Here is a 12,426-nt window from a genome sequence, read left to right on the forward strand (position 1 = left end):
AGAGAGAGAGAGAGAGAGAGAGAGAGAGAGAGAGGAGGGGGAGGCAGAGACAGAAGGACAGAGACAGACAGAGGCACAGAGGGACATACAGAGAGAAACAGGCAGAGAGAAACAGAGACAAAGGGAGAGGAGAGGGGGAGACACACACACACACACACACAGAGAGAGAGAGAGAGAGAGAGAGAGAGAGAGAGAGAGAGAGAGAGAGAGAAGAAAGAATAGCTGGGATTCCTTGCAGTATACTCAGTATACTATTAAGAAAAGAAGGAAGAAAGAATAGTGCTTCATTCCGCCAGTTAGCTCATTGTGTGATTCTGGTATGCCCTCGTTCTCTCTCAAGTCTAGACTCTCATCTCATCTGTATGTAAGGAAAACGAGCAGCTGAACCAAGAGGATCACGGAGAATCACATCACTTTCAAGTCTCCATGGCAGAACAGGAGACCATCCTCAAGATCAGCAGGAACCTGAAAAGTGAGTGTGCCCTATGAGATCTTTCTGGAGCTGAGTTGCAGGAGACAGGAAGGGTCTGGAGAGCATCTCCCTCACAGGCCTGGCTCCCTGACATCTGCTCTCTACCATCCTCCTCACAGATGCCGTCTCTGCCATCCTCCAGGGATACGGGGATGGGCAGGGGCCAGTAACAGATGCCAGCGCTGAGCTACACAGACTCTGTGGCTGCCTGGAGCTGCTACTGCAGGTGGGACCCTCCACCTTCCTTCTCCACCCCTGCTGATTCCTTAGCTTTCAGTACTCTGGAAAGCTTTCCCAGAAGCTAGGACTGATCCTCATTCTTTCCTTATTTTTATCTCCTGGGGTACTACATAAATATACCTCTTCTTCCTCCCCTGACTTCTTGACAGCGAGCTGCACGTCTTACCACAGTCTCCACCTCCCATAGCACCCCAGGATTGCACGTGTCTCGGGGCCTTTATCTCTACATTGCCTCTATCTGGAATGCTATTCCCTAGATATTTACATGACATCAGTGCACATGGCCCTCAAGTCTGGAGGCTTCCTCGGGCGAAAATTTGAGACATTCTCTCCCTCCCTCCCTCTCTTCTCTTCTCTCTCTCTCTTTTTTTTTCCTCCACAGCCGCCATCACTATCTAACACACTGTATGCTTTGAGAACTTAACTTCATCATTCTCTGACTTCCCTACCAAGACGTATGCTGTCTGAGGTTGGTTCGTGCAGGCCTTGTTCATTGTTCACAGGCCTCAGATCAGGGCCTGCACATACCAAACTGCACAGTGTTTGTGAATGAATGAGTGTGAATTCAGGCTCAGAGAGATCAAGTATCTTGTTCCTATCACACAGCCAGGAAGGGCAGAGGAAGATCCCCCCCAACAAAAAGGCCTGTCTATAAGAGCCCTATCTTCTCCCATGTGCTTTCCCAGCATGCCAGGGTGCTAGGTAGGTTCCAGAAGGAGCTGCTGACGTATGTTCCTTTCTTTCATCTTGGTCCTAGTTTGAGCAGAGGGAGCAGAGGAGCTTCCTGGGGGCTCGGAAGGATTACTGGGACTTCCTGTTCACTGCCCTTCGACGGCAGCGGGGATACACAGAGCAAATGAGCTTCATATGCTCACAGGACAAGGTAATGGGAGCAGGGGGTGGGAAATCGGATGGACTTTGACCAGGCCTTCCCTAGGGCCCTTGTCACTCAGACGTGCTCCACTAACAGGAGGCCGTTCCCGAGAGGTGAGGGCCTCTCATTAGCCCTGGTTTCTCCTCCAGCCACACATTTCTCCTCCGACCTTGGCCCACTCTTCCTCCCTCACTCTTGTTCCCTCTGCTCTCTGTCTCTGTCTCTGTCTCTCTGTCTGTCTGTCTGTCTGTCTGTCTCTCTCTCTCTCTCACACACACACACACACACACACACACACTTGGTTGACCCAGCTCCCCACCCCAATTTCACCCTCTCTTTGGCCCTCCCCACACCCTGCAGCTGAAGACCTCGCTAGGAAAAGGCCGGGCCTTTATCCGCCTCTGCCTTGCTCATGGCCAGCTGGCTGAGTCGATGCAGCTGTGCCTCCTGAACCCGCAACTCACCAGGTGGGTTTGCCAGGCCATCGTCCCATATACGGTACTTGAACCCACTACTGCTAAATGGATGACTGACCATTTGAGATAAGGGAATGAGTGTCAGCAAGGAGAAAGGGCCTAAGAGTCCTGCATGTCGTTTGGTGTACTTGGGCCTCTGCCCTTTGAGTCTGAGCTCAGCCACAACCTACCTAGAAAGGTCCCCTGTGGTACACTGATTCTCAGAGGTTATGGGTAGCAATGGCCGCATGTGTTGGTCCCTCTTCACACAGGGAATGGTATGGCCCTCGGAGCCCTCTGTTGTGCCCCGAGCTCCAGGAAGACATCTTGGACTCTCTCTATGCCCTCAATGGAATTGCCTTCAACCTGGACCTGCAGCGGCCAGACCTGGATGAAGCCTGGCCCATGTTCTCAGAGTGAGCAGGCTTTCAGCCTCCAGCACAAACCACTCTTCCCTCCCCCTTTTTAAGTTACCTTTGCGAGGTTATACTATAATTACGTTGTTTCCCCTTCCCCTTTCTACCTCTTCCTTGATCTCCAAATTCATGAGCTCTTTTTTCATTAATTGTTGAGATACACACACACACACACACACACAAATACAACCTACTCAGTCTGTATAATGTTACTTGTATGGATGTTTTCATGGCTGACCATTGGCATTAGTGCACTCCTCCCTGGGGAAGACTGTTTCTCCCGCTCACACCATTCCTTAGTTCCCTATAGTTCTTTCTGTAGGGTTGGGAACTCCCTGATCCTTGGCTCACTTTTCAACCCCCTCTTCTGCAATGATCCCTGAGACTCACATGTAGTCATATTGTCTATGTATTAGTTGGGACAGGGCTCCAAAGCTCTGCGTTTTGATTGGCTGTGATTTTCTATAATGGTCTCCATCTGTAGCAAAGATAACTTTCCTTAGTGAGGGGGTAAGATAAACTGATCTGTGGCTATACGGACAAATATTTAGGATGTAGTTAGGGATTATGCTGGTTCAGTAAAGTAGTAGTTGTAGGATTTTCTCCAAGATCCATGACATCACCGAACACTAGGTAGTAGCCTAGGTTTCCAGCACCAGGCATGGCTTCCCTCTTGTTGAGCAGGCCTGAAGTCCAACTAGAAAGCTGTTGGCTACCGCCAAGGTATATGTAGCACTATATACCAGTAGGGTTACCATGACATGTTAGTTCCTGTGGTTCACAGGTGTCATAACTGGGTAGAAATGTTGGTTGCTTCCGCACCTTGGAAGCCTGCCTCTCCCTCCTTCTTGATCCCCACTCTCCAGCCTTCCCTTTCCTCAGTATCATCTGAAACTAGGCCAGGCTGCTAAAGACTAATTGGTCAGAGTAGAGAGTGAGAGGGATGGATAGATGATACGGTGCTGGGATGCAATGGACGTAAAGATGAAGCATAGGGTAGACGGCTAAATGGTGAACGGGGAGCACTCAGGGCAGAGGTGAAAAACAGGAAGTGTATTAGTATGAGTGGGTGGCTCAAAAACTGGAGCAACCTCCACTAGAAGACCAGGCCAACTAAAGCCCCAGATGTCCTGCCTCTTGGTTTCAGATCCCGCTGTTCCAGTCCCAGTCGGACCTGGGAAAGAAGACCCAGAAAACTCAAAGGTTTTCCAGAGGAGGTACCTCTGTCTGCCTTAACCTGACTTGCTTCTTGAACATCTATTGGAACTCCCAAGTTGATCAGGGCCTCCTGTGGGTGTGCAGAGAGCTCCGTCCCTCTCCTGTGGAGACAGAGGCAGAAGCAGTGTGTGAAGCAGCAGGGAGGGGGTGAGCAGTCTTGCTCCTGGGGAAGCACAATAAGGAGGACAGGAGAGCACTGGTGCCATCTGTAGGAGCCATGGAGCTCTCAGGAGGAGAGGCCAATTGAGATGGTTGGAGGCTTGCAGGAAACACACCAAGGAGCACTCATCTACTGAAACCCTGAACTAGGTATTCAAATTGGCCTATATCAGTTAAAGGAGTGACTAAAGTGCTTGAGTTCCCAATTAATTCACAGCCCAGCTCTGACCTGTTCTAAACACAGGCCCTTGGGCAGGTTCCTGCCCTGCCTCCTAGGGGAGTTGTGTAGATGGCTTGAGACAACCTGAATGCCTCTAAGCACAAGGCTCCTGGCTCCTGCGCCATTCTGATGTGGCAGCTTAAGGTTGTCATCATTCTACAAGCTTCCAGATACCAGAGAGAGCATCATTAGGGACTCAGTCTCAGACCTTGAAAGAGTTCAAGGCCTGTTCATGGAGACAGATCAGGAACACATTGCAATCTATGCTACGTGTGCAGTTAGCCACCCACATCTGTGGTTTCTGCATCCGTAGACTCAACTAACCACACATACAAAATATTTAGAAAAGAATTATTGTGTTGGTTCTGAACAGTGAGCATTCTCTTACCCTCAGTGTTCCCTAAACAAGGCAGTATAATAACTACTTGCAAAGTATTGACACTGTGTGGGATACTAAAGCCATCTACAAAGGACTTAAGCGTACTGGAGGATGTGCGTTGGTTATACGCAAGTCCTACACCACACTATAGAAGAGTCTCTAGTATCCAAGCTTTTAAGCACCCCCTTGAGGTCCTGAAGACAACTCCCCTGGTATCAACGGAGGCCATAGACATGGCCAAGAGAAAACAGGAGCACAGAGAAGACTCCCCTGTCCCTGCGGTGTTGAGGATCAAACCCAGGGCCATACATACTAGACAAGTGCTCTACCACTGAACATTAGTCTGTTTAAGATTCCATCACCGTTTTACAAACCCAGAATTCTTGTTTCCTTTTTATAGATGAGAATGCAGAGAGACAAAATCAAGTACAGGAGAAAAGGTGAAAGGAGAAGGTAGAGGAATTCAGGGGGGAACGAGATCAACCCAGGTGAAAGAGGGAGCTGCCACTGGCTGTAGGCATGCAGAGGAGCTGAGCTACCTGCTGTTCTCAGCTCAGATTTGTGGGTGCTATAGAGCGCTGGCTAAGATTATCTCTGCTCTGACAGCTTTCCCAGGAGGAGGTGTTCAAATCCAATAAGAAGCAAACATACTGTCCCAGGGCTTTATCCTTTCCTGTGTCCCAGATCAATGACCAAATGCTGAAATGGGATTCTCTACAGGTGAGATGCTCCAGGGGAAAACAGCTGCAGGAACCGGACACTGGAGGAACCAGCTGTCTGCAAGATGCAACCAGAGAAGACAGCCCACCTGACCTCCCTATCCCATTGCAACATAGCCATCTTCCCACCTTTCTGGAAGAGAAGAGGGAGGATTCCAGAAGCCTCAGTTGTACCCAGAGCATTTGGGAAACAGAAAAGAAAGGATTTCAGCTAGACCAGAAGGAGGGAGGCCCAAAGACCAGGAAATTCCTGGAAAACTCAACAGCCAGCATCCAGCAACAGGGGGGCAGAGCTAAGAACGTTCAAATGCAGCTGACAGGAAGGAAAGATGAAGGACAGGGAAGTCTTCCAGGGACAGAAGTTTGGAGAACAACAGAAAGGATCCAGAAAAGGGCAGCAGATTGGGCCCATGACCAGGGGCTGCTGGCCTCCACCCTTCAGGGAAGGGAAGAAGATGCAGAGTTAGGGAACAGACATGGGTGGGATCAGCCAGGTGTTCCCGGGCAATCCTGGGTCCTGGGAACAAAGAAAGGTTCCACCCCAGAGAAGCCACAAGAGTGGACAAGAGTGATCAATGTAACCATGCAGGAAGATGGAGAAGAAGTGTCCTTGCAGCAGGAGGTGAACAAGGTACCTGTCTGTTATAGACTCCTCTCTAGCCTGGTCTGCAGCTGGGGATCTACAGAGGTAGCCTGTGGCCAGCCCAGCCCACAGATCAGTGTAAGTGTAGCTTGTGAAAAGACCTTCTGTAACCCAAGCTGACCTCGAATTTGCTATGTAGCCAAGCTGTCTCTGAATTCCTAATCCTCCTGCCTCTAAGCCCCAGATCCTGAGATTATTGGTGTACGGCATCACACAGAGTTCTGAAAACCAATTTTGGCTTGCCCTCTCAGAGCTACTATTTGGGGATACTCTTTGAAGTCACACAGTCTTCCGCTCACAGAGCGCCCCTTCCAGTGATTGCTTCCTGTGAGGCCTGCTTCATTCATCAGTACTTTTTTGCCCAGCCATGCCAACATTTGAGTTAGGGAGCACATCCCAGCAAGTGACTTTTGAGAAGTCACAGAGTTCAGGTTCCCTCACCACAGCAGAGCTCTCCCAGTGTCCAAGCTCTGTTGCCATACCTTCAGCTAGTTTTGACACACTTTTCCCAGAAGTCCCCTAGAGATGGCTCCCAAGATATCCCTCCGCCTCCTTCCTAGCCAGAATCTTCCAGGTCCATGAACTTGGCAATTTCCGGAAGAGAATAAATGGTATCCCCAGCCTCACTCAGTTCCCAGAAGCATGGCAATAGCCTTATATAAAAGTTCATTGGATGAACCCAGGGCTGGGGTTTCTGCCTTCCTCTTTCAACTCTTCCTTCCCCATTTTCTCCTCAGGACCTCAGGTATGGGCTCCAGCTGGCAGAGGAACAGGCCCAGTGCCAGGAGCAGCTGCGAGCACAGGAAGAACTGCAGGTGCTCCAGGAACAGCTCAGCAGGTAATCTTGGCAACACAAGCAAAGGCCTAGGCTCCAGGACTCCTGAGTTCTCAGTGTACACAGTTTGTGCTGGGCACAACTCCAGGAAACTGAGGCCAGTGCCATCCTAAGCATCTTTCCTGGTCCCATGAGGCTCACAGTTCCTCTCCTCCCCAATCCCTACCCCGGGACCCCATGAGATATCCCTGTTCCTTGTTCTGCTTGACCTAGATCCCTGCTGCCCCTTCTGGGCACACTGCTGCCTTTTTAATCTACTCTGACTCCAGCATGCTTCCAAATCTACCTCCCCCATGCAGCCTTTAAATATAGGATTTCACTCTGTAGACCAGGTTGTCCTAGAACTTATGACAATTCTCCTGCCTCAGCCTCCTGGGTGCTGGGATTATAGTCATAAACCACTATGCCTGGCATTGTTCCTCATTTTTTATTCCTTGTTATACAACCCTTTCAATCTCTTTGGAGCCTCCTGATAACCATAACAGTGCCTGTCATTCACCCAAAATTTACTTAGTCCTGAGCACTACACACAGTTCACCCAATGTCAACCTGTTAGCAGAGAGGACCTGAGAGCCAGGCCCTGCAACGGACTCTGCAACAGTGAGCTCTCTTGTTCTTTTGAGTCGTTTATTATTTAGTCTTCTTATGGGAGTTCAAACTGATCTTCGGTCTGCAATCCTTTGTCTCAGTCTCTCAGTGCTGAGACTGCAGGCCTGTCCCACCAAGCCTGACTTCCTCAGCTAACTTTGTAGCTTAGGCTATCCCAAAACTTTTCTTATAACAGAGGACAGCCTTGAGTGTCTGATCCTCCTGGTATGTACCTCTGCGCCCAGTTTATATGGTACTAGGGATCAAACTGAGGCATTGTACCTGCTAGGCAAGCACTCTGCCTCCAAAGCTATATCCCCAGTCCAGGATTTTGTTTTTTGTTTTTTGTTTTGTTTTTTTTTAACACAGTCTTCTCTATCAGCAGGAGGTTAATTACTGGAGCCCAAGTGAAACCAAATCCCCTGGCTACTCAAGTGTATTGCATAAAGATAGTTCAGGGTCTTCACAGGACCAAAGCATACCCTCCCTGGTCCTATATGAACCCCCCTAGCTTGATTTAAATGCTGTGAAAACAGTTGTACTACTACATAGTATAAGGAACTATGAGAAGAAAAAAACATCTGGATGTATTCAAGAGTGCAGTGTAGGTTGTTTGTTTGTTTTTGTTTCCCAGATGCTTTTGGTTTGTGGTTGGTTAAAACTGGAGACACAGATACAGAGAGCTGATCATATTCCATTCTCCCTGTCTCTTTCTACCAAGTAGCTCCAAATAGCTTCTTTGCCTTGACCTCAAGGGCCTAAAGGCATTATCTGTCACAGCCCTTCCTGTTTTAAAAGTCTAGTCCACACAAAGATCTCCCTGAGTCTGTCTTTGATTGTCACGGGTCCAGGGTGTGTGCAAGCTGCCTTTGTCATTAGAGGACACCATGACACCTTCTCCAAACCAGGTCAGGGAACAGACTCAGCCATATCGAAGGCCGAGTGTCTGTGACTCATACTGAATCACTGGGAAGTTCTCCGTCTGTCTTTCTGAACAGATGGGCCAGATATGGGAGCCCAGACTCCAACCCAAGGCCCCTAGGACTCCACTCAATGCTCACTACCCAAACTGCTGCTGTGACCAGCAAATACTCCCCTGACTCAGACCCTTACTGAAAATGGGAGCTTTGGCCATGCAAGAGCCTCTGTGGCTTCTTATAAGAAAAGCTAAGAGGCACCAGAGAGATCTGGGGACACTGCCTCACAGACCCTTATCACCCTGCCACCTGTCATTCAGTCATTCCTAAACACTTGGGGCACCCTGTTCTAAACCCAAAATACTCATATAGGAAAGACACAAAATCTCTGTCTTTGTGTTATTCTCAGTATGAGGCAGGCAGTAAGCAGGATCTGCAAGTGTACTACAGAGCAGTGGGGTGGGCTTACTATTATCACTACTTCTATCATCTATCCTTCTATCATCTATCTGTTTGTCTATCTACTTATCCATCTATCTATCTATCTACCTATCTGTCTATTTATCCATCTGTCTATCATCTATCATCTGTCTATGCATATATGTAGGAGATGAGTGCACATGAGCCTGAGTGTGGGTGTGCATGTACCATTGCATACACGTGGAATCAGACAACAGCCAGTAAGAGTCATCAGTTCTCTCCTTCACCATGTGGGTCCCAGTGCCTGAACTCAGGGTATCAGTTTTGGCAGCAAGTCCCTTTACCTGAAAAGCCATCTCTCCAGCCCCTGGAGAACAGTTCTAAGGAGAAAAAAAAAATAGAGAAAGTGAGTGAGAAGCAATCACTGTGATGTTTTAAAGAGAGTAGCATGGCCACTGTAGGCCTCTCAGAAGCTATGGCATTTACATAAATGCCTGACAGAAGTAAGGAGCCAGCCTTTTGGTAACCAGCTAGAAAGATGCTCCAGGCAGAGGGGCAGAACTGGGACAAAGGTTCAGAGGTGGGAAATTGCAGCTTCAAGGAAAATCATGGGAGCCATTCTGGGCCCAGTTAGATGTGGGAAGGAAGGTGTTGTGAACAGTGGAGTCAGCTTAGAGGGAGCTTAGGAATTCATCAAAATAACCTTGGCTTTGAATCAAAGTAAGAAGGGAGCCATTACAGAGTCTAAGCAGAGGAAGGGCATGATCGTGTATGTGTGTGTGTGTGTGTGTGTGTGTGTGTGTGTGCTCAATTCAGAAGTTTTTAGTATATTGGCAGAGCTGTGCAACCACCAGCGGTCAACTTTTGAACATTGGTGTTCAAATCCTGTGCCTATTAGCAGCCATTTTCCAATTTACTTTCCATTCATAGACCTGACTAGTCCAGGCTGATTCTATTTTAAAGGGCCCATGGAACAAGAGTAGAAGGTTCTTTCCTCACCCACTTGGGCCAAAATGACCTCCATCATGTTTCTGGAACCTGCTATGCCAGTCCCACCTCAGGGCCTTCCATCCAGCTCTTTCCTATGTCTATGTTCCTTCTTCCTTTAGAGTCTATGCAAACATCAGCAGCCCCCAGGAGGCTTTCTTTTCAGACAGTGTATCAGTAGACAGATGTCTTAGTTAGGAGTTCCATTGCTGTGTTAAAACAACATGACTCCAAAAAACTTGAGGAGGAAAGGATTTATTTCATCCTACAGTTCCACAGAACTGGACATTACTAAGGGAAGGTAGAGTGGGAACTGGAGGCAGGAGCTGATGCAGAGGCCATGGGGGGGTGCTGCTTATTGACTTGCTCCTTTGTGTTTGCTCAGCTGCTTGCTTCCTTTTCTCTCTTTCTTTTTTCTTTTTCTTTTCTTTTCTTTTTTTTTTGAGACAAGGTTTCTCTGAGTAGCACTGGCTATCCTAGAGCTTGCTCTGTAGACCAGGCTGACCTCAAACTAAGAGATATGCCTGACTCTCCCCGAAGTGCTGAGACTAAAGGTGTGTGCCACCACCACTAAGCCCAGCCCACTTTCTATACTATCCAGGACCACCTGCCCAGAGATGGCACCACCACAGTGATCTGGGCCCTGACACATCTATTATCAATCAAGAAAGATTTCTTCCCGTATGACCTTAGCTCAGTGTCAAGTTGACATAAAAACTAGCCATCACAGGGGTGGGAGGAGGGGTAACCAGAGGTATTTGGCCTGGGCTGGTCACAGAGAGGGTGCAGCTGTTGATTTGTGGTTACATTTTGAAACTGGACTTCCTGAGAGACTGGCTATGGGGCTGAGAGAGTCAGGAACAACTATCCCCAGTGGTGGGAAAGTTAAGAGTGGACAGGCTTATGTAAAAAGCACAGGAGCAGAGCTTTGAGCCTGTAAAGTCTGGGACACCTGTCAGAGTTCTAAGTCAGGCCTTTGGGCAAGAAGTCAGGTGTGATGTACTGGAGAAAAGGTGACCTGGGAGTTAGTGGCAATTCATGTCATACTACAGATGGGGTAGCAACTTCCCAGTCTAGAAAGCAACCACTGCCCAGACCCAGGAGCCAAGCATTGAGCCCACCACTTGGGACCATGGGAATCCAGCCAGTGACAGGAGTTTACTACTAGCCAGTTCAAATTCCACAGGCACACTGTCCACTAGTGATGTTTGCTGTATCTATGTGACCTCGAGTGGGTAGAGGGCTGATGTACAGTGAACAAGACCCAGCAAGCCTATCCTAAAGACAGGAGACTTTACAGGAAGCCACTTGCTCTTGCCTGCTACCCATTCAGCACTGGTGACTAGGGTTCCAAGCGGCTGGAAGTGTAGAGAAGACAAGAGGATTCAAGTTCAAGTCCAGACTTTGGCTTCTCTCACATGCCTTGTGGCCCTAGGCAAGAATCATACCCTCTTGCAGATTCCACTTTTCTGTCTTGTAAAACGAGGCTTAGACTGCCCATCTGATGACCCTGTGAAATTGAAATGAACCATGGAGGCTCAGCCCAATGCCTGGCATATACTAGGACCTCAAGACAGACACCCTTGCTCCTCCCACATCCACTCCCGACAGCCCTGTTTGAACTATTTCAGTGGCTTCCTCTGCCCCTTCCCCCACCTCACTGCATCTTGCCTTTCTTGTCCTCTTCCTGGGCTCCCAGCCTCAGTAGCCTCCTTTCAGTCACTCAGGCAGGCTGACCACTCCAACTTGCAGACTTGCATGTTTGACTTCAATGCCACATTGTCTCAGATGACTCCCCAGCACCTTCTCTAGTCTCTGTCTCAGCCTCTGGTGGGCTTTGTCACAAAACTTGGCTTGCTTATCTTAAGTCCCACAAGAGCCTTGGGTACAGCCATCAGCACACATAGGGGCCTGAAAGGTTTCCCTCCCATCCAAGGAACGAACACACCCCATGGTGGTCCAGTAAGTACCAAGGATCACCAAGCATGAGAACTAAATGTTGACTAGCTCCCTCTACAGAAAATCTGAAGGTCAGCAACTAAGAAAAGTCCCAAGAAGGCCTGGTAAGAGCCTTTCATGGGTCTTTTGGAAGTCTCATTCTTGGTAAGATTTGAAGGTGCACCCAACTTTGGGGCCTGATAAATAGATAGACTTTTAAAATCAATAGTTCAATAGCTGGGGTGTAGCTCAGTTGATCAAGTGCCTGCCTGGCATGAGCAAGGCTCTGGACTTGATTTCTTGACCCATCCCTTGCTGGTCATATACATTCCCAACCAGACCATGGAGTGAGAAGCTTGGACCATTTTATTTCCAAGTAAACTTCTTGGAACCTTCTAGAAAACCACTAACAACAACAACAACAACAACAACAAGAAAAGGCAAAAATAGAACTGAGGCAGTTCCAAACCCAAAACAGAGAGAGAAACTTAGGAAAGCCATATTTTTCCTATTGCTTTTTAAAAGACAATGTAATCTACCTCCTAAAAATACTTTAAAGTAAGGCCTAACCACCTCAAGGCCACCACTGCTCCCTCCACAGCCAGTTGTTCCCAGCTGGTCATGGTGTTCCCAGCTCAGATTCCTAGGCATTCACATTCCTTCCAAGATAGGCCTCCAATAAGGCAACCTTTCCAGAGAGTTATGTTTGAAAGTAGAAATGTTAAAAAGAAAGGAGGAGAAAGAGGAAGGAAAAGGGTAGAAAGAGGAAGGGGAGGGCAGGAAAGAGGACGGGAAATGTTTAGAAGTGCCTGGTATTCCTGTACCAGGTCAGGCCCTGTTTGTATTCCTCTATGATTGCTGAATCTATCTACAGGTGCTCAGTTTGTATACAAAGTTTGTGTGTGTGTGTGTGTGTGTGTGTGTGTGTGTGTGTGTGTGTGTGTGT

General features: G+C 48.4%; 1 protein-coding gene across 1 annotated transcript in view; it reads left to right on the forward strand.

Annotated features, from left to right (window-relative positions):
• The first annotated feature begins 426 nt into the window (after nucleotides 1-426).
• Rufy4 (RUN and FYVE domain containing 4) overlaps nucleotides 427-12,426 on the forward strand; it is a 19,449-nt gene continuing 7,449 nt past the window's right edge. Inside the window, exons 1-8 of the mRNA XM_028760694.1 lie at nucleotides 427-472; nucleotides 592-698; nucleotides 1,470-1,595; nucleotides 1,947-2,053; nucleotides 2,314-2,457; nucleotides 3,605-3,674; nucleotides 5,154-5,783; nucleotides 6,533-6,633. Of these exons, the coding sequence (XP_028616527.1) occupies nucleotides 427-472; nucleotides 592-698; nucleotides 1,470-1,595; nucleotides 1,947-2,053; nucleotides 2,314-2,457; nucleotides 3,605-3,674; nucleotides 5,154-5,783; nucleotides 6,533-6,633 (1,331 nt within the window). The remainder of the gene's footprint in view (nucleotides 473-591; nucleotides 699-1,469; nucleotides 1,596-1,946; nucleotides 2,054-2,313; nucleotides 2,458-3,604; nucleotides 3,675-5,153; nucleotides 5,784-6,532; nucleotides 6,634-12,426) is intronic.

The sequence above is a fragment of the Grammomys surdaster genome, unplaced genomic scaffold (assembly GCF_004785775.1).
Source record: "Grammomys surdaster isolate TR1022 unplaced genomic scaffold, NIH_TR_1.0 126546, whole genome shotgun sequence".
Lineage (NCBI taxonomy): Eukaryota > Metazoa > Chordata > Mammalia > Rodentia > Muridae > Grammomys > Grammomys surdaster.